At 55.8% G+C, this 25,478-nt stretch overlaps 1 protein-coding gene across 4 annotated transcripts; it reads left to right on the top strand.

Annotated features, from left to right (window-relative positions):
* The first annotated feature begins 3,783 nt into the window (after window positions 1-3,783).
* CLUH (clustered mitochondria homolog) lies at window positions 3,784-25,162 on the top strand. 4 transcript variants are annotated; one of them, XM_063110624.1, is made up of 26 exons: window positions 3,784-4,001; window positions 11,082-11,284; window positions 12,139-12,310; window positions 13,340-13,483; window positions 13,632-13,756; window positions 13,855-14,009; window positions 14,115-14,240; window positions 14,568-14,715; window positions 14,892-14,984; window positions 16,200-16,894; window positions 17,671-17,894; window positions 18,088-18,189; window positions 18,353-18,453; window positions 19,188-19,340; window positions 19,431-19,493; window positions 19,600-19,844; window positions 20,070-20,154; window positions 20,339-20,492; window positions 20,575-20,714; window positions 21,769-21,849; window positions 21,928-22,053; window positions 22,139-22,260; window positions 22,529-22,622; window positions 22,712-22,846; window positions 22,924-22,997; window positions 23,647-25,162. In XM_063110624.1, the coding sequence occupies exons 1-26, from the start codon at window positions 3,902-3,904 to the stop codon at window positions 23,831-23,833; spliced, it is 4,047 nt and encodes a 1,348-aa protein (XP_062966694.1). In that variant the 5' UTR covers window positions 3,784-3,901; the 3' UTR covers window positions 23,834-25,162. The 4 variants fall into 4 exon arrangements, with proteins under 4 accessions (XP_062966694.1, XP_062966693.1, XP_062966692.1 ...); XM_063110623.1 differs by having other exon boundaries at window positions 18,085-18,189; XM_063110622.1 differs by lacking the exon at window positions 3,784-4,001 and adding an exon at window positions 7,519-8,279.
* Window positions 25,163-25,478: the final 316 nt, after the last annotated feature.

Here is a 25,478-nt window from a genome sequence, read left to right as displayed (position 1 = left end):
TAAGGCTGCTGGGACTGGTTAGTCACTAGGACCATGGACAGACTGGTCACCAGCCCCAGTGATGACCAGTAGGCACGCATAGACACTGACCATGAAGAAGGCAGAGAGAGGTGCCTCTGCTGGGCATCCTGTGTGGGCTCAGGCTGGTGGGTCTCTGCCAGGCACTATGGCAGTGATCTGAAGCTCTAGCTCCAAGGGTGGAAGCATACAGCACACACAGGGAATGCCTGCAAGTAAAGCCCAGATAGTATAAGCAACTGGGACAGGGGTGGCAGGGCGAGGGTGGGGTGCGGCGGTGTGTGTGACAAAGGTGAAACTCTGGGCTGCCAGTAATGCTCCCCCCCACCATCCTGTGGAGCCCTCAAAAGGACCGCTTGGCATTCCATATACCTGGATCATCCACTCAACCAACAAATGTGCATTAAGCACCTACCATACATTCAGCTCTGGTAAGATGCTAGGGATACCCCGGTAAGTTAGGTAGGGTCCTTGCTTTCAAGAACTCCCCAGGCTAGCAGCTGGACTCTTCACCTGACAACCAGGCATCCCAGTTTAGCTGAGACAGTCTCAGTGTATGCCTGTTGTCACAGCGTCATTATTAATAGTGTCCACTTTCACTCTCAAAAATGTCTTGGTTTGGATGATAAATTACATGGTCACCTTAGCCATAGCGCAATGTTATAGACAATGGTGGAAATAGTTGGAGAAAGTGGGAGAAGCTGCTGTTATGACTAAGATGAAGGGGCTGGCTGGTTTGGCTGGTTAGCTAAGCTGGTTAGAGCATGGTGCTGATCCCTGAACCAGCCAGCTGCCCGTCCCCAAAAAGACTATGATGAAAGAGATTGGTAGAGGCAATGTGAAAGCAATAATCAGTCTGTTTAATATGTGATCAGAGTTCAGACCACCACACTATAGAGAAGGTGGTCAGAGGATGATGCTTTTTGTGTGTCTGTCTCCCCATCGCCATTTGCTGTCCCCTGTGCTAAAACTGAGATATGCTTCTTCTGGTTATGACTGGCATTGCCAGCATGGAGGGGACTTCCTGGACTAGGTACAATTCTCCAAAATCCTTGAGTTTCATGGATACGAACTAAGTACCCGTCAGTCCCATCAGGAGATTGGCTAAAAGAATTATGGTACAATCACATAATGGAATATTATCCAGCCTAAAATGGAACAAGAAAGCTCTTTGTATACTGATATGGAGCAATCTCCAGAATATATTGTTAAGTAAAAAAAAAAATCAGGGCGAAGAAAAGCAGGGACAGTATGCTGTACATTTGCGTAACAAAAGGGGAAAGAGTGTAGGTATAAATATTTTATATGCAAAGAATACCTCTAGAAGGATATAAAAGAATTGGTAGCCTTGGTTAGTTAGCTGAGGGCCCATGAGAGACTTTTCACTGTAGACCCTTTTGTACTATTGGAATTTGAACCTGTGAATGTATTACCTATTTAAAATTCTAAATACTGACTAGTCTAAAATAAATAAGTTAATTAAATTAAAATATTAAAAAATAATCAAGGGTTCAGATCACTGTTCCAGCCAGCTACCAAAAAAAAAAAAAATTAAAATTAAAAATGAATGTTTGCTTGATACAGAACCTTAAAAAATAAAATAATCCCTGTACTGGCCAGCCACACACACACACACACACACACACACGCACGCACGCACGCGCACACACGCGCACACACACACACACACACACACACACACACAGAGGCAGAAAAGAATAAAATAAAATAATAAAATAGGGCTGTTGGGTTAGCTCAGCTGGTTAGAGCGTGGCCTTGTAACACCAAGGTCAAAGGTTCAGGTCCCCATACCAGTCAGTCGCCAAAAAAAAATAAAATAAAGATAAAATTTTTAAAATAAATGAATGAATAAATTCCCAGAGTCCCTCCTGTGTCTGCCCATATGATTCCTCTGACTTGCTCATTAAAATCCTTCTCATGCTTCAAAACTCAGTTCAGAGCAGACTCTTCCCAGAATCCCTTCCTTACTACTTCCCCTGAACACTCAGAACAGCCTTGTTTAAGGCCCTGATTCTGCAGCCTTGGATGTGAAGTTACTGTGTGCATCTCACCATCCACTGGATTGAAATTTTCCTGGCAGGGACTGGGCCTGGTTCATCTTTGATCTTCCTGTAGCACTGAGCTCTTGCAATCTGTGCTGGAAAGACTGAGTGAGGGCTGGCCAGTTAGCTCACCTGGTTAGAGCAAGGTGTTATAACAGTAAGGTCAAGGGCAAAAAAAAATAAAAAGAGTGAGTGAATCACGAGCTGAGTGTTTTACCCTTTCTGAAGTGTTTTAATGACCACCATCACCTCCCAACAGCTAGGTGAGGATAGATAGATAAGGGGTTTTATCTGACAGAGAAAGCATCTGAGATTCAGTGGGGTGAGTCAAGTGATTTGCTCAAGGTCACAAAAAGAGACAAGTTACAGTTTCCCGAATAGAGATTTCTGATCCAATTCAGTGTCAGGTTCATGTACCACCTGCCTGCCTGCCTGCCTGCCTTCCATGTACACCCAGTAGTCAGGTCTTGCTCTTATTTCTAACCTTCCTCTGCAATAGTCTTAACTCATCTCCCCCTAGTCCAACTCAGTCCTCACCCCTGATACAGCCAGAGGGAGCTTTTTTTTTTTTTTTTTTTTTGGTGGCTAAATGGAACCCTGAACCTTGGTGTTACAAGGCCAGCTGAGCTAACTAGCCAGCCTGAGAGGGAGCTTTCTGCTAGATGAATCTTATCACTTCGCACCTCCCTTCTCCTGTTTAAGTGCTCATAGTCTTTCACTGGCTCCCCTTCTCACCATCTACACTCCAGGACAAAGTCTACGTTCCTCTGCAATTTGTACAAAGCCCTGGGTAGCCGCCTCCCCTCCCCCACCCACCTCTGCAACTTCAGCTTCCCAATTCCCATTAGATCCTGGCAGATGTCAGCAGTACTCCTTAAGTGCTTCACAAGGGCTTCCTGGGCCTGTGCATGAAAGACCCATCCCACTTTGCCTGCCTGTTGAACTTCAACTCGCTGGCAAGACCTGGTTCAAATGTCACCTCTGCAGCATTCTCTGACGTCACTCCTCAGTCCCCACCAAGCCCCAAACAACTGAAAAGTGTCCAGGCTGTGGATTTAGTCTGACACAGCTTTACGTCTTACTCTCTGCCTGACCTTGGTCTCAGCTTCCTCCACTGTGAAATGGAGCCTAGAAGTGAGGACTCACGTGGTGGGAGGTATTGGGCTCAGGACAAAGTTTGGTGGGTCCATTTCTGACACTTCATCCCCATTAGCCAAACCCCTGCCCCACCACTGGTGATCATGCCCTAGGCTGCCCTCCACTCCTTCTCAACAATTCAGACGCACCCCAGCCCCACTCCTTTAGAGGGAAAAAGCGCGCTTGGTGAGGCGCGCGCTGAGGATCACACTAACACCGCAGATTAGACATTACACGGTCATTGGCTGATTTGCAATAGGAAGCAGAGTCACTGGGAGAAGGGAGGGTTAGCAATGGCAGTCCTAGACGTGTCTCCCAAGGTCACGGCTCCCGCCCGACAGGCAGTGAACTGCAGAGACGTCACCTCGAAGCCCCGCCCCTCCAGGGAGCCGAACCCTCTTTCTCCGTGGAATCAGTGTACGCTGCCTTTAAGGCGTTCGGCAAAGTCACCGCGTCAGCGGATGGGCAACGAGGAGCGATGAATTTTGTCCCTTGCGAGCCGCCGTGGGGCGGGCCGGGCACAAGGGCGGGGTAGGGGAGCGGCGGTGGGTCAAAGGTTACAGCGCGCACCACGTGGGCCGGTGACTCCGTCCTTCCCGCAGCGGCCGCGGCGCGCAGGGCACTTGGGTTAGTGGAGCGGCGGGCGGCGCGGACAGCCGAGGCGGACGCCCGCTCCTGCCGCCATGGTCATCAAGACGGACGAGTTGCCGGCGGCCGCCCCAGCCGACAGCGCCCGGGAGCACGGCTCGCAGGCCGGTGGCAAAGGGCGGCCAGGCGCGGCGGGTGAGTGGGGTGGGAGCCCCCGGGGTAGCCGGGTGGGGGCGGGGGGGCTGGACCAGGCCGGGCGGCCTGGTTCAGGACTCCTCGGGGACCGCCGCCTTCCTTCCCCCCCCCGGGTCCGGTTGCATCTCTCTGGGCCCTCCAATGGGCCGACCCCGCCCTGAAGGTCACCTTCACTGTCGCCCCCGGCAGCGTCCCGGGCTTCGCACGTGGGGTCCCGTGGAGTGCAGCCGCGGCGGGCACACGCGTGCTAGATCGCGGGGACACGTGCGCGTACACGCGGTTTCTGGGTGCGCCGCTGCTCAGACCGAAGGAATCGACGGCCCCACCCCCTCCGCTCCCAGACTTGGGGAGCCCTCCGAGCTAGGGTCATGCTGACACTTGCGGGCCATACTCCATCAGGCCCTCCTGCGCGTCAGGATCCCAGGCATTACCTGTGCGCATGGCTGCAGCCCTGCGAGTGAGGCTCAGCTTGAGGCTTCCTAGTTTTGGTGTAGGGGAAGAGCGCCAGTTGGGGTGTGGCTGTGAGCGGCTTCTCTGGTCTATTCCCAGAGGCAAGGCTTTAACCCCAGGGCTTCAGGCTGTGATCTCTGCCCCTAGGTGTTGGCCATTTCGACTGACCTGGGGGGTTTGTCCGTGCGTGGGGGCAAAGCCAAGCTCCTTGGCAGGGAGAGGTGTTTTTGCTAGAACTTGATTATTAACCTGCCTTATTGCGAAAAGTGGGTCAGACCAGGGTTGCTGTTTTTAAGGCAAAGGTCGTTAGTGTGGAGTGGAGCTCCCAGCTCTCCCCCATGGGGACTGTGTGGTCGTGCCTTTGGGAGTGGCTGCAGCTTGTCTTGGGCAGGGCCTGCTTTCCTCTCTTTCTCCTGGGCCCCTCTATTCCCTCAGTTCCCTCCATCACCTCTCAGACTCTGGCCTTGGGGCTGGAAGCCCCTTCCCAGAGCTCAGTTGTCATCAATCTTCCAAGCCCTAGGGTTGGACTGTAGTTCTCTCTGCCTTGGGTGGCAGTGGGAGTGCAGAACTATCCCTGTCTCTCACTCCTGTGACTCTTCTCAGTAGGGACTTCTGGTCTCAGCTCATTGTCATCTCCCTTCTCGGCTTTGGTGAGCAGGCCAGGGCTGACTTGGGAGTCAGAATGGGGACAGTGTTAGGTAGGCTCTCTGACCCTGTCACCCATCACAGCAGAGTTACTTGGGGGTGGGAGACACAGGTACTGTGACAGCTTTGCTGATTGCTTAGACAGGGCCAAGGTTTGAGCAGAACAACAAATGTTGGTAAACCCAACATACCAGCCTTTGCCCTGAGGTGGTTCTGAATCAGTGAGGCAGGCTAGATAAGAGGAGGTTGGGCAAATTTCCCCTCTAGCAAAGGGACCTGCAGAGATGAAGTGACTTGCCCAAGGTCACATGGCAATTTAGTTGCTGGGGGAAGCATTGGGATTTCCAGCTCACAGCCAGCATGCCAAGGCTGCCCTGGCCTGGCCCAGAGGAAGCTGGGACAGGCATGCTGGTTTGGATCATATTCTGAGAATGAGGGAGCTGAAGACAGGAGAGTCTGTTGGAGGATTTCCATGAGGGCCTCAGTGAAGCCCCTGCTCAGCTATGTGCTCAGGGGCTCTATCTGGGATGAGCTGGGTCAGCGAAAGGGCACAGCTGTTCAGTTTGGGGAAACTGGAAGCATACTAAGTGGGTAGGACCTTTACTGCTATGTCCCTGGGAAGCTGGTATAGATAGCTAGGATTTATATTACAGCCAGCCCAAATCTATTAAAAGAAAGAGGGAACCTTAATGGAGACCCTCAGCAGGCTCCCACCTGAGCATTGGAACCCAGGGTCTTGACCTCAGGACCCAACTCTGGAAGTCTCCTCAAGTCCCCTTAGTGGTTAAGGCCCTTGGGGGTGGTGGACAAGGGTCAGTCACTTTCTTGGTAATAAAGCAGCTTTTAGGGGTTAAGAGAACAGGCAGGTTTTTCAAGTTCACAGTGGTGTGTTGAGTTCCTTCTGCCTAGGGGAAGGCTCCCTGGAGTTGAGGCCCAGAGTGGGAGGAGAAGGGGGCTGGCAACCTGGGGAGGAGTTTAGGGGCTTATGGGAGTTCCCCAGCAGGATTCTAAAGCTCTTCTTTTGGATAGGATCTGAGCAGAGCAGCTTGAGGAACTCCAGACTGTCCTCAGACCCTTAAGACCTGCTTCTGGCCTGGGTGGGAAACAGAGGTACCCACATCCTTAGGGTCTTTGATAGGCTGCCGGCCTGCCACCACCCCCTTTCCTTGAAGCCCTGGGTTCCTGGGATGGGGTGATGTGTCTTTTGGGGCCTTATTTCCTGCTGGAGCCTCACCTGCTGGGGCGTGGCCTGGCCCTGGCACAGTCTTCTGAGTGAGGCCATGCCAGGCTGGGGAGGCACACAGGTGGCCTGAGTTTCCTTTGTAACTCCTTTCTGCTGCCTGTGGGATCCCTGTGCTCCCAGGCCAGGAGAAGGGTGTGCTTTGTCTCTTCACTCTGATCTGTCCGGTTAAGACCTGGGTGGGTGTGTGTGTTTTTGAGCTCGTATGTGTGCACAGTGCTGTTTGGGCAACCCTTTCCGTTCTGCAGAGGACCACCTTTTCCCTTTTCCTGAAGCCCAGATCCTCACAGGTGCCCCCTGGGATATGAGGGGGGGGTGGAGCTGGCCCAAGGTTGAAGAGGCTTGGGGGGATCCTATGATGAGATATATCTGCCTCCTGGGCTGAGTGCTGAGGCCTAGAGGAGGAAGGGAGTGCAGCTTACCTGGTGGGTGCTGTCTGTAGCTTGGCCCCCTAGGGGGTGGGACTGTGGATTGTGCTCCCTGGACATGGCACTCAAAAGGCTGGGCATCTGACAGCTGGCTTTTTCTTCACCTGGCTTCACTGCCTGTTGCCTCTGTGACCTCAGGCAACTTGTTACTAGCCTTCTGGAGCCTCTGTTTCCTCAAGATGGGATGGCGAAGCCCATTTAGGGACCTTTTGTGCGCAGGCTGGGCTGAGAGTGAGCACTGGCTGTGTGGTAGCCAGATGGAGGGGGTTGTCAACACTCCTCCAGGGTCATTGCCAGGCTTCCCTGCCCCACCCTCTTCTCCAGAGGGCTAAGTAAGGTGTGTTTGGGGAGGAGGTAGGAGAGGGGCTCTGTCTGGGCCTGGCCCTTCCGACCTGTGGTCATTGTGTGAGGCCCAGAACCCTTCATGGGGACTGTGGAGACTGAGGGTCTGCTTGGTGCTGGACCCTCAGCACTGCCTGAGTCCCTGGGACTGGAGTGAGAGCCTGGCTCCCCACCCCCACCCCGGTTAGAATGGATGCTGGAGCAGTCCTGACTGGGCCCTGGCAACAAGTCAGAGGCCCTGGGAAGGCGCCCTGGCGAGGCTGGGCATGCTCCTTCTCCACAGCTGAGCGGTCTTCAGCCTCTTGCTGCCAGCTCTGTTGTTCCTGGGGGCAGGCCTGGGTTTTCTCCCAGGAGCGCAGGGGCTGTCGGGAAGGGAGGACGGGCCTGCCAGCCTCTTGGAGTTGGAGGCCTGGGGCACGGGTGCAGTTGTCCTCTGGGAGACTGGGCCCATCCCCCTCCCACCAGAACCAGTGACTCTCAGGAAGGCGGTAGCTGCCAGGTCCCCTGAAGGGGGCAGCAGGAGCCAGAGGCCTCAACTGGCCACTTGACCCAGGAGGCAGGCAGGGTGCTCAGAGTCTGCGACTGGTGGACAGGGCAGCCACCTCATGGCCTGGGCCCGGGTCTGCGCCAGCTGTTGCCAGCAGCTGGCTGAAGCAGTCCTGCCCACCCCCAGTGGGGTTGGAGCTGAGGAGAGGACCCCCTTGCTGCGCCCTGCCCCTGCCAGCCAGTCCCCTAGGCCTTCGGTCTCGGGGGGTTCAGGTACTCCAAATGCTGGCTTCTCCTGCTCCCCTAATGGCTTCACCAGCAGTGAATGCCTCTCTGGGGGGTGTAGGGAAGTGGAGCTGAGTGCAGATAGCAACTCCCCCTGGGGTCCTGGAGTCACTGGGGCCTCCTGGCCCACAGCCGTCCTTCTGGCCGACCTTGAGCAGGGTGCGAGGCAGGGGGAGTGTGCCCTTCCCAGGGCCGCCCCAGCAGGCCTGGCCCTGCTGAAATCTGAAGCCAGCCGGAGCTCCAGCCCTGGGCCGACCAGCTGCATGAGGGCAAGAGCAGTGGCAGAGGCTGGAAAGAGGCACACAGGCAGTGCCAGGCCTGAGCTAGAGAGCTGGCCGCCCTGCTGTCATGGCAGTCCTGAGACTCGAGAGCCAAGGAGAGGGCAGCCACCGACCACACCAGGTGGGTTGTGGGGGCAGTGTGACCAGCCAGCCTGCCTGCCTCTTGCTGGGGAGATCACTTGGCCTCTGTCCAGTGGTATAGAGGCCTTCAGGGTTCCTTGGAGGAAGGAGGAGGGGCTGTCCTGGGGGAGGGGAAGGCCCTAGGAACCAGCCACATTCCTTTGAAATCTGATCAGGGATTAGGTACCCCCTGGGGGTGGCAGGTTCCCTGGGTGGGGAAAGGAGAGCAGGAGCTGTGGCCACCTTCCCTTGTCTTCCCTCTACTCTTCCTGTCCTCCCCATTCCAGACACCCCAAGGAGCACAGGCTGCCTGTCGGGGTCCAGGTATCTGACTTCCCATTTATGGGATCTCAGCTCAAAACTGCTGCTCCATGTTGGGCGGGTGCCCTTCCTGCTTCCCCCTTCATTTCAGGAGCTTGCCAACCAGCAAAGCTTTCTCAGGGATCCAGTGGGGGGAAGTTGGTCCTCCTATCTGCCATCTCTCTTCTTGCTGCTTTTTGAAAGCTTACCAGCCACCGCCCTATCTCTGTGTGCTGTCAGAGTTTTCAGTTTTGGGTGGGGCTGCTCACTTCCTAGGTGCTGCAGTTGCCTTGCACAGACTCTTGGGTCACTGGCTGGGAGGGAGAGGTTTTTGTGCATCCTCGTGGTTCTTGGGAGTTTCACTCCAGGTTTGGAGAGGGTGTGGTGGGGACAGAGAGGCAATGACACAGTTATCTAAGGTCCACAGTGGCCAGGGTTGAGGCCCGTGCAGCGGTGTGGGGGTGCAAGCTGTGGATGGGAGTCTGTTGTCCACTCAGACTCTGTGGCCTTGGGCCAGGCTCTGAACCTTCTGGGCCTCAGACACCCTTGTTTGAGGGGAGGGAAAGGGGACAGTATCTGAGTTCCTGGAGATCCTGTTTATCACCAAGTTAGGCTACAGGGAAGGGGGAGTGGCTTCTCTCCAAGTCCCCACCACGTATCTTCTATACTGGGCTACTCTCCTTCCCTGAGATCCCTGCTCCCTGTTTCTGGTGGGTCTGGCTAGGGACTACATGGTTCTGGGGAAGTGGGCTCTGGATGGGGTGGGTGGGGATCTGGAGCAGAGCTGGATGAGCTGTCCTTTCTGGAAGGGGACCAGACACTTCTCCGAGCTGGTACTGTCAAGCTCCAGGCCAGCCAAGGAGACCAGTCTGGCTAATGGGCAGACCCTGGGGCCAAGGTCCCTGTTGGTCCCAAATGGACATCCAGGCAGGCTTGTGTTTTGCTGGAGGGTTTCTGAGAGGAGGTCTTCGGCTCCCCAGGGCAAGGAGGGGCTCTTTGTTCACTTTAGTGCCTGGGTAGAAATGGAAGGTTTTGTCACCTGCACCCTCTTTGTCCCCATAGCATGTAAGTTGGGTGCTATTCACAAATATTGGACTTAGCTATAGGTTTGAAGTAATTAATGCATTAATTTAATGCCTTTTTGTCGAGCCTGGGCAAGAAAGAAGGCAGAAGATAGAGCTGCTGGTGTGAACAGCTACCAGAATGCAGCAGGACAACTGCTCTGGGAGGTGGTGCCATGTCTTCTGGGGATGGGGGTGGGGGTTAATTCTGCCGTCAGGGGTCATTTGGGCAGGCTTTCAAGAAGAGTTTTTGTTTCTCCTAGACCTTGGAGGATGAGTGCCTGATGGGATGGTATATCAGGGCAGCACAAACAAAAGCCCCAAGGCAGGAGGGAAGCTATGTGGCAGGTGCTCAGCGGGAGCTAGCAGGAGCTGAGGTTGACTTTAAGTTGGTGCCTGAGAGTGCTGGCCTATGAAGCTTGCACCTTGTGAGCAGTGGTATTACAGTCATGTGCTGCATAATGACATTTCAGTCAACAACAGACTGCATATAGGTCAGTGGTCCCATAAGATTATAATGGCTATACCATATAGCCTAGGTATGCAGTAGGCTACACCATCTAGGTGACTTTATGATGTTCCTACAATGATGAAATAGCCTAAAGATACGTCCCACAATGACAAAATCACCTAAAGACACATTTCTCATGTTAAGCGACATATGACTGTATTAGAAAGGTTCTGAGTGGCACACTTGAAATAGGAGAAATCCCTGCACCAGGACCGTGGCTGTGGAAGCAGGGTCCCATGGGTCAGAGTGTAGATTTAGGTTGGGTGACCAAATAGGAGGTGGGGGGATTTCACAGAGCAGGGGCCAGTTTGTGGAGGATGTGAATTTCATCCCAACGAGATGGTGAGTCTTGGGTGATGCCTAAGAGACAGCACATTGATGCCTTGGAGGAATCTGGCTCCTTTGTCTGAAAAGATTGAGTGAGGCCAGGATCGGCCATGTGGGCTGCTAGGTGGGAGAGTATTGGGAGAAGGTGAGGGGAGAATGAAGAGAGGCTGGGGCCCAGACCACCCACAGCTCAGGACTGTGGAAGAGGATGGAGCTGGAGAAGGAGGGACAAGAGTGTCACACTGGCCAGGAGGAAGTGAGTGGAGATAGGGGGTGCTGCTGAGAAGCCAGATGTGTTCGGGCTGGAGAAACCCCTTGGGCTTGTCCCTAAGGGTGGCACTGATGACCTTGGAGGAGTGGTTTGGGCAGCATGCTCAAGTGGAAGCTATACTGGTGGAGCAGCAGATGGGAAGGGAGGGCACAGGATGTGGAAGGAGGGTGGTGGCCTGCAAGTGTGCTGGGGGTGAGAGGGGCTGTGGTGTCCAGATTAGGCACACAGACACCATTCTATAGGGCACATGCCCACCTGGGTGGGCTGAGGCAGACAGCCTCTCCACCCCGCGACTAGGCCCATCTGAGTCAGCTCCTTTCTTGCCACCCACAGAGCCACCATCAGTCATGCTGTTGAATGGGAACTGCCCAGAGAGCCTGAAGAAGGAGGAGGGGGCGGTCGAACTGCCCAGGGAAAATGGGCTGGATGAGGCTGAGGGGGGAGATGAGACCACTGGACAGGAAGTCATTGTCATTCAGGACACAGGCTTTTCTGTGAAGATCCTGGCCCCTGGGATTGAGCCCTTCTCTCTGCAGGTAAGATGGGGTGCTGGGGACCAGGGCCTGAGCCTGCTAGGGAGGACGAGGCCAGAAAGGCAAGCCTTGCCCATGTTTGTCCTGGCCCCGTGTTGTAGGCAGGAAACCAAGGGTCCTATGCCTTGCCCAAGTTCACTCAGCTAGTGTGGTGGATGTGGGAGTGGAGTCCAGGTTCAGGTCATTGCCCCATTGCTAGAGGACAGCTACCATCCGGGACTGCCAGCTGTTTGGGGAGAGGAGTGGTAGTGGCTGGGTAGTGTTGGGGTCCCAGGACTCCCCAGCCTTTTGCTCTGTGCCCTCAGGTAAGTCACCTCTCTCTGAGTTGTGATTTTACCATCTGTCAGTGAGGAGGGTGGTATTGGGTAGTCTCCAAGGGCAGAGCCAACCCGGAGGTCTTACAAGCTGATAATTCATTGGGGAACCAGGCAAGGCCTTTTTATGTGCTCTGTATCCAAAGGCTTGGGCCCCTGAACACCACTTCTGGAAGGCAAAAGCCATTTGCCCCAGGAACCTTAGCCCTGGGTAAGGGAGGAGACGAGATTGACTGACATTTTCTCTCCTTTCTTCCATCTCCCACTGCTCTGCTCAGGGATTGCTCTTAGTCTGCAAGAATAGTTCAGGCCCGAAGGCAGTGGGGCCAGGCTTTGTCCTACACACATGCACACATGCACACATACACAGATGGGCATGGAATGTATGAGAAGGGCCCGGAATTTTAAAGCCCAAAAGTGAGGAACAGTATTTTATGCATTTATTCCAGGGACCTAGGTACATTAGGCTGGGGGCAGAGGGTATGTCCTTGCTCCCCAACAGGTGACCTCTCACCAGGGTGCTTGGGGCCTTCTCTCTGGCAGGTGTCCCCCCAGGAGATGGTACAGGAGATCCACCAAGTGCTCATGGACCGTGAAGACACGTGTCATCGCACCTGTTTCTCGCTGCACCTGGATGGCAACATGCTGGACCACTTCTCAGAGCTGCGTAGCGTCGAGGGGCTGCAGGAGGGCTCGGTGCTCCGCGTGGTAGAAGGTTGGTCCAGAAGTTAGGTGGCCTGCCAGGGGAGGACCCCCAGGCAGAGCCTTGCAGCACTGCACTCCCCTGCTGGGGTCTCTGTCACAGACACGCATGGAGGCAGGCTTGGAACACAGGTCTGCTTCTTGGGCCGTCACACCTATACCCTCCTCAGCACCCACAGATTAAAACAGTTGTGATTATAAAAAAAAAAAAGCAGACAGTACTAAGCAAGGGCTTGAAATCAGCCCAAATTCTGTGAAGATAATGTTAAGTCTTGTAAGGAAACAAAAGTTTCACAGCTCTTGAATTGGGAAGTTGGGCCCAGTGCAGAGCCATCAGCTGGTGGGGCAGGATTGGTTTGGTCGTAAAATCAAAGTTCCCTTGGACATGAGTTCCCTGGGGTGAGCTGCTCAGAGGTTCCCAGGGTGTGTCAGCTTGTTTGACAGCAAATGTAACTTGACTGTGCCCACAGTTAATCACAGAAACACGCTCCCACAAAAGAACTGCCATTAAAGTCCCAGGCAACATACATTGGGGGGAAGTGTTGAAGCCGGGGGTCCTGGGAAGACCTCAGGCCACCCTTGAGTGAGGAATGCCCTGGGAGGACGGGACCGAGGTTGTGAATAGGACCAAGGCTGGGAACAGAACCAGCAGCTCTACAGAAGAGCTAGTGACACCTTAGACACAAGTGGACCAAAAGCAGGTGGCTTTCGTGAGGTCCCAAGGCCTGTGTTTGCTTCAAGAGACGTTTGGCAGAAGGTTCTTTGCGAACAAGGATCCCTGACCTTCAGCAGGCAGGGCGTGTGTAGGTGTGTACATGTGTGCGTGCGTGCGTGCGTGCGTGCGTGCGTGCGTGCGTGTGTGTGTGTGTAAACCAGAACCACAGCCTGTGTGTTCATAGTGGAATTTGAAAACAGAAGCCTAAAGTTGGAAATTAAAACCACTCATGTTAGCACCGCCACAAATGGTTTGCTGTGTCAGGCAGGTTGTTTGGGGCAAAGGGCCCTGCTAACGCCCTGACCCTGACCCCCCCTCCCTCAACAGAGCCATACACGGTTCGTGAAGCCCGCATCCACGTGCGCCATGTCCGAGACCTACTCAAGAGCCTGGACCCATCTGATGCCTTCAATGGGGTTGACTGCAACTCCTTGTCCTTCCTGAGCGTCTTCACTGACGGCGACCTGGGAGGTGCGGGAGGCATTGGGACCAGGGATGGGGCGGAGGGCGAGGCCTCCCTGCCTGGAGGGGGCTGGGCCCAAGGTGCCCAGACCTGGTAGATGGGGAGAAAGGTGGCCCTGGGCGGCCCTGGGCTGACCACCAGCCTCGGGTCCCTCAGACAGTGGGAAGCGGAAGAAGGGCTTGGAGATGGACCCCATCGACTGCACGCCACCTGAGTACATCCTGCCAGGGAGCCGGGAGCGGCCATTGTGTCCCCTACAGCCCCAGAACCATGACTGGAAGGTGGGACTCCTGGGGGGCAGTGAGGAAGAGGGTCCCTGGCAGAGTGGGGCCCACCCCACCAGGAGGCCTGGCCCACTCATGCTTGGCCATTCCTGCAGCCCCTGCAGTGCCTGAAAGTGCTCACCATGAGCGGCTGGAACCCACCCCCGGGGAACCGCAAGATGCATGGGGACCTCATGTACCTGTTTGTGATTACGGCCGAGGACCGCCAAGTCAGCATCACCGCGTCCACGCGGGGCTTTTACCTGAACCAGTGAGTCCCTGCTGGCTTCCACGGCCGTCTGGTGGTGTGCTCACCTGTTCCAGGTCTGTGGGCTGCCACTCGGGACCCTGCCCAGTGACCACCCTCTCCCTGCAGGTCCACAGCCTATCACTTCAACCCCAAACCTGCCAGCCCTCGCTTCCTCAGCCATTCCCTAGTGGAGCTGCTCAACCAGATCAGCCCAACTTTCAAGAAGAACTTTGCTGTGCTGCAGAAGAAAAGGTAGTGCCTTCGCCCTGTCTGTGCCCCTGCCTGGTCCACACCATACACAGGTGTGGGATTGAACTCTCCAGCCTGAACTGCAGCACGTTTGCCCAAAGAAACTGTGACCCCACCCCCCAGTGCCCAGGAGTCCCCCTTTAGGGAGCTGTCAGCCAGTGCAGGAGGCAGCAGCCCTAGGAGAGGGTCTGTATTGCTTCTGCCTGATCCCAGGGACACATCTTGGGGCAGGAAGATGCTGGAGCAGGTGAGGGCCTTTGGAGAAGATGGGGCCCATGGCAGGGCTCTCAGCTTGGGCTGGCCCATCTCCCCCGCCCCTGCCTGCCACAGGGTCCAGCGCCACCCGTTCGAGAGGATCGCCACCCCGTTCCAGGTATATAGCTGGACGGCGCCCCAGGCAGAGCACGCCATGGACTGCGTGCGCGCAGAGGATGCCTACACCTCGAGGCTGGGCTACGAGGAGCACATTCCTGGACAGGTGCCTGCAGTCTGGTCCTGTTCCCACTGGGAACCTCCACCTCCACCCCCACCCTGTGTGCCAGGCTGGGTTCTGTGAGTCTTCCTGGAGGCTCCATCTGCTTGTCTCTGGGGCTGGCCAGAGTAGGTCATGGGGCACCAGCTGAGCCTGCATCTCCCTCCCTGGTCCCTCTGCAGACCCGGGACTGGAACGAGGAGCTTCAGACTACGAGGGAACTGCCCCGCAAGAATCTGCCTGAGCGGCTGCTTCGAGAAAGAGCCATATTCAAGGTGCCCGCAGCCCCTCATGCTGACTGGCTGCTTCAGGCCCACCTGCTACCCACTGGATGGTTTCCCTGTGGACAGCAGGAAAGTGCGGAAAGCTGGGACAGGCCCGGCCTTGTCAGCTGCCCTGAAGGCCTATCAGGGTACCCTGCAGGGTACCTCCCTTTTCTGGCCTCTTTGAGACTTGAAGTCTGTGGGAAGGAGAGGGCCCTGGCTCCCATCTGGGCTGAGTGGCAAGGCCCATTCAGCCGCCCACCCACCCACAGCCAGGGGCCCTTGCCTGCCCAGGGACTGCTTGCTGTGACCCCTCTAGGGAGGTAGTAAATTTGCATAGCTCTTTCATCTGACTTGGCTTTAAAAGTTATTAGTACTGTTACTATGGTGGAGAAATGAAGAAAAAATAGGTACTTTAGAAAAGTCAGTCTTAATGCCTAGAGATGATAATGGTACAAATAAGAGCTATAATTGCTTGGGTACTGACTGTGCCAGGTGCTTTAAAGGCGTGATCTTTTGGATACCTACCTTGTAAAGATTGATGCTCTTATTGCTGTTTTTCGGTTTTTTGGGTTTTTTTTTCATTACAGTATTGTTTATATAGCTTTGATCATTTTTTAAAGTTCTTTGAACATGTTGGCAGACTTTATACTTCCTAAATATCTTTTAATTAAATTTTCTTTAAATAACTAAGCCTTGAAAACTTTGCAGAAGTGTTAATTGTCTTAAAGTGGTGAGGTTCTTTTTCCTTTTTTTCCCTTAAAGAGTCTAAGCTGTGATAGGTCTTTGGTAGCCTCACCTGTTGTTGTTCCGAGGGACATCTGATTGATTCTCAAATCAACATTTTCGGAACAGAAACACCTTTCTAAAGGGCCAGTCTGTGTTAATTTATGTGATATCATCACTGCTTTATAAATGAGAAAACTGGGTCTGATAGGTTACCTGTCCAAGTTCACCTGGCACGTAACTGTTAGATCCCAAATCTGCTCAGCCCTCACATTGTTTGTTAATCACTGGGCTCTGCTGTCGGTATGTTTATTTGGTTTTTTCAAAAAATGGTTTTCTTGTCCTCTTCTAAAAAATATGAGGAACCTGAGGGTAGGGTGCATCGGCTCCCAAGGCAGGCCTGGTTGCCTCCCCCATCTAGTTGAGCTTGGCTGGGGCAGGAAGCACCCTGAGGCTCTGTGGGTGAGGCCTCTCTCACCCTCCCAACCTTGGCTCTCCCAGGTGCACAGTGACTTCACGGCAGCAGCCACGCGGGGTGCCATGGCAGTCATTGACGGCAACGTGATGGCCATCAACCCCAGTGAAGAGACCAAGATGCAGATGTTCATCTGGAACAATATCTTCTTCAGCCTTGGCTTTGATGTCCGCGACCACTACAAGGACTTCGGTGGAGATGTAGCAGCCTATGTGGCACCTACCAATGACCTGAACGGCGTGCGCACGTACAACGCGGTGGACGTGGAGGGGCTGTACACGCTGGGCACGGTGGTGGTGGATTACCGTGGCTACCGTGTCACAGCCCAGTCCATCATTCCTGGCATCCTGGAGCGGGACCAGGAGCAGAGCGTCATCTATGGCTCCATTGACTTTGGCAAGACTGTGGTGTCACACCCGCGGTACCTAGAGCTGCTGGAGCGCACAAGCCGGCCCCTCAAGATCCTGCGACACCGGGTGCTCAACGACCGTGATGAGGAGGTGGAGCTGTGCTCCTCGGTTGAGTGCAAGGGCATCATTGGCAATGACGGGCGTCACTACATCCTCGACCTGCTGCGCACCTTCCCCCCGGACCTCAACTTCCTGCCTGTGCCCGGCGAGGAGCTGCCTGAGGAGTGCACCCGGGCCGGCTTCCCCCGCACCCACAGGCACAAGCTGTGCTGCCTGCGTCAGGAGCTGGTAGATGCCTTCGTAGAGCACAGGTGAGGAGCAGCCGCCGCGAGGCCGGGACTGGGGCCTGCTGCATCCACCAAGAGGTGGTGTCATCTGGGGTTCTGGGGCTGGATCCTTGAAGGGAGAAGCTTTGGAGGGAAGAAGGGCTAGCTTTGGCCACATTTGCTAGACCCCATCCCCATCCCTCACCTGCTGTGATGTTAGGCTCCCAAACGCAGAAATCCAGGGGCTTTATATTGGTTGCAAAACAGTGAGCAGCCAAACCAGTGACTCGCAGCCAAAGTGGTGCTGTTCTAAGGAGCATTTGGAAATTGTGCTGGGGTAGTTCTGAATGTCACTGTACTAGGCCAGGCGGCAGACGCAGGGTCTGGGTGCTGCTGCATTTAGTGCTTAGGAGTTGGCCATGTCAGTCGTCCCACACCATGAATAACTCTCTTCTTCAAAACACCAGTGGCGTTCCTGTCACTGTGAAGAGCCCTAGCCTGGAGGGTGAGCTACTCTTCCCCCATCCTCCATGTTCCCCAGCTGTCTTCTTCCTGTCTGGGGAGATCTTGGTTTTCACTGTGACCTGCCACTGTCTGGAGGAGTTGTGGACTGGCATATGCATGTGTACACCGACACTTGCACACTGAGCAGGGTGTGTCCCTGTGCCTGCGGGGTGTCCAGCCCCAACAGGCCTAAACCTCAACCAGCCAGGAGCCTGGGGCCTGGCTCTGGACCTGCGCCAGCAGGGAGCTGATGGGCCAGCAGTGCTTCCAGGTACCCCTTTCCCATCTCCTACTCTGTCCTGGCTGCTGCGCTCTAGGTACCTCCTGTTCATGAAGCTGGCTGCCCTGCAGCTGATGCAGCAGAAAGCCAGCAAGATGGAGACCCCCACCTCATTGGAAAATGGCCGTCCTCCCTCCCCAGACTCCAAGTCTGGAGACCCCCAGCAGCCTGAGACAGGAAGTGAGGAGGAGGGCAACAGTGCTAGCGGCCTGGCCAAGGTGAAGGAGCTGGCAGAGACCGTCGCCTCAGACGACAGCACAGGTGGGGCTGCAGTGAGTGTCAGGAGCCCCCAGCCTGCCCGGGCAGCTGGTCCTTGCCAGGGGTGGCCCAGGACCCAGACCGAGAGAGCAGGCAGACATCTCAATGAGGAGCTGGAGGGCGAGGCTTGGGGCAGCCCAGGCCCCCTCCATGGCGGAGTGGGGCTGTCTCTCATCAGGCTGTGTCTCCACAGCAGACCCTCGGAGCCGGGAGGTGATCTGCAATGCGTGCAAGGCAGTGGGCTCCATCAGCAGCACGGCCTTTGACATCCGCTTCAACCCTGACATCTTCTCACCAGGCAAGTGATGGGGCTGCTCGGCGCCGGAGCCCTTTGGAGCAGTCTTGGGTCCTTGGTGCCGCTGGGCCTGTCCACCCCTCTGAGCACTGCCCCCGCCACCCTAGTAGGCATCTGTCTTGTCCCCCTCCCGCCTGGCTCAGCTTCTCTGCTCTCCCCCCTCCAGGGGTTCGCTTCCCTGAGTCCTGCCAGGACGAAGTTCGGGACCAGAAGCAGCTGCTGAAAGATGCAGCTGCCTTCCTGCTTTCCTGCCAGATCCCCGGTTTGGTGAGGAAAAGGCTGCAGGGGTGGGCGGGGGGCTGCCCTGAGAGTGGTGTTGTGACTCTGAGAGCTTACAGAACTTTCGCATGTGTGACTGGCTCCTCCTGACCTGAAGTCAGGCACGTTTTACAGATGGGGAACCTGAGCGATCAGGGAGACCTGGCCAAGCCCACCGTGTGGGCTCATGGCTTGGGGTCTGGGTGTGGCCTCTGAGCCCCGGGTGGTGAGTGGGCTGGGGGATGGTGTGGGAGCTAGATGGCAGGTTCCTGTCCTCTGCGCCTAGGCCCCTTGGGTGACAGGTGCTCGCTACCTGCTGGGGCAGGCAGCCATGAGGTCAGGGCAGGGGGGTATACTTGTATCAGATATAGAGTTTCCAAGGCCCAGGACATTGGGGTGGGAGTAAAGCTTGGTCCCCAAGTGGTCGCTGGTGTTCCTTCCACGTGGTCAGGGAGGACCTGAGCTGCCCATTGGGCTTTTTAGTTCTTCACCCACGTCCCTGGGCCCTACTCTCTATGGGAGGGGTGACCGCTCTCCTGTTCGCTATGCTCATGTGGAAGGTTCAGGAATGGTTCTCACATCCTTGCTGCTGCTTTGTCTCCCTCCCTCTTTGCTGACTGGGAGCTGGTCTTAGTCTCCTCCTCCTCTCAGGGCCCCAGGCTGGTGTAAGCTCCTGGGAAGAACAGGGGGGTAGAAGCAGAGGGCCCACTGGGCTGGAGAGCCTGACCCACTGTAGCCTGCAGGTGAAGGACTGCACAGACCATGCGGTGCTGCCCATGGACGGAGCCACGCTGGCTGAGGTCATGCGCCAGCGTGGCATCAACATGCGCTACCTGGGCAAGGTGCTGGACCTGGTGCTCCAAAGCCCGGCCCGCGACCAGCTGGACCACATCTACGTGAGTGGTGCTCTGGGTGGGCCACGAGTCGGATAGGGCTGAGATAGAGGCTGGGGCCTGGCCAAGACTTTCCTTTTCAAATTCTTTCAGAAAATTGGCATTGGAGAACTAATCACCCGCTCTGCCAAGCACATCTTTAAGACATACTTACAGGTACTCATCTCCCCAGCCTGGCCAGGGCCTCCCTGGGTGGTCTGGGGCATTGGAGAAGAGCTCTGGGTTGCTTCCCTGGTGACTTCGGTCAAAACCTCCCTCACAGGGAGTCGAGCTCTCAGGCCTCTCAGCCGCCATCAGCCACTTTCTGAACTGCTTCCTGAGCTCCTATCCCAACCCTGTGGCCCACCTGCCCGCCGATGAGCTGGTCTCCAAGAAGAGGAACAAGAGGAGGAAAAACCGGCCCCCAGGGACTGCGGATAACACAGCCTGGGCTGTCATGACGCCCCAGGAGCTCTGGAAAAACATCTGCCAGGAGGCCAAGAACTACTTTGATTTCAACCTCGACTGGTGCGTGAGTGGGTGGCACTCATCACACCAGTGGGATAAGGAGACGAAGAGGTCCAGACATGTGGGGCCTGTAGTCACAGGGCCATGGAACGGGGAGAGTGTGGAGTGAGGAGCCGTGGAGGGGCACGTGTCTGGGGCAGTAGAAGGTGGGGTGGGAGGTGCGCTGGGGGCAGGGAGTGGAGCGGAGGCTGGGCTGCCCAGGCCCACCTGGCTGCTCCCCCACAGTGAGACTGTGGACCAGGCTGTGGAGACCTACGGCCTACAGAAGATAACACTGCTGCGGGAGATCTCCCTGAAAACTGGGATCCAGGTCGGTGGAGTTCATGATGTCCCTGCTGTGCCCCAGCTCCATGGGCCCCCACCTCCTGGCCAGGGCCACGGGGGGAGGTGGCTTTCTCGTGGTGGCAGTCTCCAGACACGTTGGTGCGTTGGGAGTGCTAGCTGTTTGGGCCTGGGGCTGAGGCTGCTCGTGGGTGCTGGGCTCTCTCTCCCAGATCCTGCTGAAGGAGTACAGCTTCGACAGCCGCCACAAGCCCGCGTTCACTGAGGAGGACGTGCTCAACATCTTCCCCGTGGTCAAGCATGTCAACCCGAAAGCTTCGGATGCCTTCCACTTCTTCCAGAGTGGGCAGGCCAAAGTACAGCAGGGTGCGTGGCCAGGTGGGGCTGGGGGCTGGGGGACTTCCCTCGGCCTGGCCCTGACCTTGCCACCCTTGGGGGTGCCCTGCAGGCTTCCTGAAGGAGGGCTGCGAGCTCATCAACGAGGCCCTGAACCTCTTTAACAACGTGTACGGAGCCATGCACGTGGAGATCTGCGCCTGCTTGCGCCTCCTTGCCCGTCTCCACTACATTATGGGCGACTACGCCGAGGTGGGCCTTGAGCACCCTCTGGGCTATGTCAGCAAAGGCCTTGGGGCCTGGGCTTGGCGTTGGAGGATGGTGTGTGAGGGGACTGGAGCCCCTCACCCAGGGGCTAAGATGCTACTCACCTTGGGAGAAGCAGACAGAGTCCAGGGAGACCCTGGAGAGTTGCTCATCCTATCCCCCCAGCTCCTTCCCTCAATAACAGTGTCCTTGGCGAACTCAGGAGCCTCCTGTGCTCCCAGGTAGTGGATAAAGTGAAAGTGATGTGGCCTTCCCTCCCAGGGACGTTGGCAAGGACACATTCTGAGATTGCCTGAGTCAGAAGTTTACCCAGTACCCAGCATATGCCCTGCGGGAGCTGCCAGGAGGTGTCTGTTGTGGTCTCTAACTATTCCTCTTGTGGCCTTGTGCTGGTCAGACCACTGTGTCTGGCCCCAGGGGCTTCAGGAAGCTGTTTCAGGGCTCAGCGTGCTTTAGGCCCCCCACTCCCACTTCAGTCAAAGGGACTGTTTTTTTCTTTTGTGTATGTGTAGGGTTTTATTAAAACTTTTTTTTTTTTTTTTAAGATGACTGGTAAGGGGATCTTAACCCTTGGCTTGGTGTTGTCAGCATCACGCTCTCCCAAGTGAGCAACCGGCCATCCCTATATGGGATCCGAACCTGTGGCCTTGGTGTTATCAGCACCCACTCTTCCAAGTGAGCCACAGGCCGGCCCTAAAACATTTTTTTAACATAGGATCCTAAGACATCGTATTAATATTTCGTTTTTAGTACAGTTTCAGATTTGTGTGCACGTATTTGCATTGATTTTACCAAGGGGAAGAAAGCTTAAGACGAGATTTTAAAAGGTCTCAGTGGGGCATAGACAAACATGGTCACAACAGTTGACGCTGACCCCTCTGCCGCCTTTGTGCAAAGTAAAAATAGAAAGTGCAGCCAGAAGTGACAAGGCCGAGCATCTAGAGCTGCACTGCATGTGGCTGCTTTTGTATCCAGGGCCAGGTGGACTCTGGGTGAGGGGTGGTGCCCACCCTAGGATCAACACCCCCACTCTCCCCAGGCCCTGAGTAACCAACAGAAGGCAGTGCTGATGAGCGAGCGAGTGATGGGCATTGAGCACCCCAATACTATCCAGGAATATGTGAGTAGTCTCCAGGGATGGATCTGCACGTGGGGGGGGGGGCTGCAGCCTCCCTGACCTGTCGTGTCTGTCCTGCAGATGCACCTGGCCCTGTACTGCTTTGCCAGCAGCCAGCTGTCCACAGCCCTGAGCCTGCTGTACCGTGCCCGCTACCTCATGCTGCTTGTGTTTGGGGAAGACCACCCCGAGATGGCACTGCTGGACGTGAGTGCCGGGGAGGGGGGCAGCAGGGACCAGCCTCCATCCCAGGGCATCGGGAGCTGACCAGGGCCCTCCCGACTGCCCCCAGAACAACATCGGGCTGGTGCTGCATGGAGTGATGGAGTACGACCTGTCGCTGCGTTTCCTGGAGAACGCGCTGGCCGTCAGCACCAAGTACCACGGGCCCAAGGCCCTCAAGGTGGCCCTCAGGTGAGGCTGCACAGGCCCAGACACCCAGGGCCACAGGGTCCCAGGGAGCACTCAGGTTGTGGGCAGGCGAGGGATCCAGTGTGCTGTCTTCATCTGACTCCTGAGGAAATTTTTCTCAACCTCCACCAACTTGTGCCCTGGACTTGTTCCCCTCATGTTGATTCCAGGGAGGGATCTAGAGGAGATGCCACCCCAACCCCCCGGTCAAGCCCCCTGCCCCATCCCACTTACGTCCCTCCTTCACCCGCACACGCCTGCCTCTCCACAGCCACCACCTTGTCGCCCGGGTCTACGAGAGCAAAGCAGAGTTCCGCTCAGCACTGCAGCACGAGAAGGAGGGCTACACCATCTATAAGACCCAGGTGGGCTGGGCAGGGGCTGGCGGTGGAGCTGGGGCTGTGGGCCAGGGCCAGCTCTGATCCCTTCCTTCCTCTGCCCCTCTCCCCCGTAGCTGGGTGAAGACCACGAGAAGACCAAGGAGAGCTCTGAGTACCTCAAGTGCCTGACCCAGCAGGCTGTGGCCCTGCAGCGCACCATGAACGAGATCTACCGCAATGGCTCCAGCGCCAACATCCCGCCCCTCAAGGTACGTCCCTGGGCGCGGTGGGGTCCCGACCCCACTCCCAGTGCGCTCACGGGCTCTTCCTCCCCGCCGCCTCTCAGTTCACAGCCCCCAGCATGGCCAGTGTCTTGGAACAGCTCAACGTCATCAACGGCATCCTATTCATTCCTCTCAGGTGAGGCCCCCCGCACCCACCCCCACCTGGACGTCGGCCTTGAGTTTTTGGTACTTTCAAATGTACAATATATATGTTGACATGGCTGGAAGTCGAAGGGTGTAGCCAGTGATGAAGGGCTCCTTGTGAACCCTTCCAGTAGTACTCTATGCCTAAGTGAGCAGATACGTAGCAGCAATCCTTTTCTCCCTTTTGTTCACACAGAATTGTAGCATACCACGCACATAGGCTTCTCTTTTACTTAACAATGTATCATGACGATCTTTCACATCAGTACCTGAACACTGGCCGCATCCTTTCTCTGGCTGCCTCCTGCTCCAGTGCAGGGATGTAGGCTCCCACAAACAGCTGCCTCTGAGCCCTCACTTCCCTGTTGCCCTCCCCCCCGCCCCACTGCCATTTTCCACCCCTCATCTGTAGGAGAGGCCAGAGTGTGCAGCTGATTTGAACAGATGAAGTGCACGGGGCCTTACTTTTGCAGCACTTAGGGACCTTTCTGCTTTGGGGAGGGAAGCGCTTGTTCCATATATGCGCCTTACTGAATAAAGCACAGAGCCTAATCTTGTCCCACGTGCAAGTTTAACAAAATCCAATAGGGTGGTGGATGGCCTAGACCCACTCTGACACCTACTCCCCCCCTTCTACTCAGCCAAAAAGACTTGGAGAATCTGAAAGCTGAGGTGGCGCGGCGACAACAGCTCCAGGAGGCCAGCAAAAACAGGGATAAGTCTGAGGAGCCCATGGCCACTGAGCCTGAGCCAGCGGCGGCCCCAGATGACATGGGCTCCCAGCCCCCGGCTACCAAGGACCCTTCTTCCCCGAGCTTGCAGGAGTAGACAGGGAGAGACAGTACAGTCAGCGGCCCCATTACCCAATGATCCAGACTCCAGGAGAAGGGGACGCCCCCTGTAGAACAGGAGAGGAAGCAAGTCCCTCTTCTTCCATGTTCCAACCCCATCCCTAATCCCAGCATCCTCCTGGGACCCCAGCCTGGCCTGCCTGCCCCCTAAAAGATGTTTTTGCACTGGTTCAATGAATATACGATGCAGAGGCCTAATTGAAGACACATGAATGGAGTGTGTGGGCATCAGTTCCCAGCTGGGGGGCTGGTGCCCCTCAGGCCCCCCCATCTTCGAGCAGGTGTGTACGAGTGTATCCATGCCCGTGTCTTGATCCGTCCTTCCTAATTTGTACATAGCCCCGAGTCAGTTCCGAGTGGATGATGTACAGATGAAATTTCTCAGGTCATTTGTATGTTTGACATTATGGCTGCTGCTTTTGCTGCCACTACCCCCGGGCCTAACCTGGCTTAAGTCCAGGTTTTAAGCCAAAAAAGACAGAGGTCTTTCCTGTGTCCTGGGATGGGGAGCCAGAGCTCTGTGGCAAGACTGGAGGATTGGGGTGCACTTTAGTTTTGTGGCAAGATGACAACTGCAGCAGCTTTACTAATTGTGATTGAGCCTGGCCTGGCTGTAGCTCCTGGGTGAGGGGAAGGGGTGTCCATGGCTATCTTCCAGACATGTTTGGGCTCAGCCCCAGCCTGTCTGCCTTTGGGCCCAGCAGGAGGCACTGCCACAGGCTCTGACTTGCCTCCCTACTCCCTGCACCCCAGATGGGTATAACCTTGGGGCCTACAGTCTGAATGTATCCTTCTCCCCATTTTAACCTTAGCTGCCTAACGCACAGTGGGGATGGGTGGGTGAGGGGCTGGGGGAACCAGGGCTGAATCATGGATCCTGGGGAAAAGTTACCAGATAACAGGAGTGATTGTCACCTCTCTGTGGAGCCCCGCTCTCTACCTGGTTCTTGCCACAAGCAGCTTTTACAGAGAGTAGCTCTGGGTGAGGCCAGGTGGGTCTCCACAGGCCCCAGCTGCTTCCTCTCCCCGCCTGCCTGTGCTGCTTCTCTGTGCCTGCTGTTGGAGGCCTGACGAGGAGGAGATTGCCACCCTGGGAGACCGAGGGAGCTGTGTCCAGGCTGGGGCCTCTGCCTGGGGCTTTGCAGAGAGCTGCTTATGGGTATGGTCTGTCCAAACACCTTGTTTCAAAGGGAGTGGGCCTAAACTAGCAAGCAAAGCATCCCCACAGCTGATCAAGAACTTTTTCTTGTTTTTAAACCATCACGTCTTCATTTCACATTGGAATAAAGTGAGTTTTTGAAACCTACTGCCCCAGACTAACCTGTGTGTTCTGTAACCCAGTGTCATTTGATTGTGAGGGCTGTGGTCAGACATGTTTCTGGGGATGAATATGTGTAAATTAGGTTAAATTCAAGGTTAGGTTTATAATGTCACTCAAGTGGGAGGATAGGGGTTGGAATCACAGGCACTCAGCTGGGGGTTACCTGGCTGTCAGTCACTGGACTCAGAGGAGTATGGCAGATGAAAGTCACGTGTCATTGGTGACAGGAGAGAAAAAGGGTTGGAGTGACAGCAGGTGGAGGAGGGGTGCTAAGAGGTGCGGACCCAAGTTCTGGGTATGC

Source organism: Cynocephalus volans, chromosome 10 (genome assembly GCF_027409185.1).
Source record: "Cynocephalus volans isolate mCynVol1 chromosome 10, mCynVol1.pri, whole genome shotgun sequence".
Lineage (NCBI taxonomy): Eukaryota > Metazoa > Chordata > Mammalia > Dermoptera > Cynocephalidae > Cynocephalus > Cynocephalus volans.
The sequence above is the reverse complement of the archived record's forward strand: the minus strand, read 5'-3'. Positions and strand labels throughout refer to the sequence as shown.

What these genes read in the sequence shown, in the direction of transcription:
- CLUH (XM_063110621.1), top strand. Translation starts at nt 7,712, where the DNA reads ATGGCCTGGGCCCGGGTCTGCGCCAGCTGTTGCCAGCAGCTGGCTGAA. An exon ending in CGGGGCTTTTACCTGAACCA is followed by an intron (nt 14,010 to 14,114) that starts GTGAGTCCCTGC and finishes CTCTCCCTGCAG; the next exon opens with GTCCACAGCCTATCACTTCA. An exon ending in CCTGCCAGATCCCCGGTTTG is followed by an intron (nt 18,454 to 19,187) that starts GTGAGGAAAAGG and finishes TGTAGCCTGCAG; the next exon opens with GTGAAGGACTGCACAGACCA.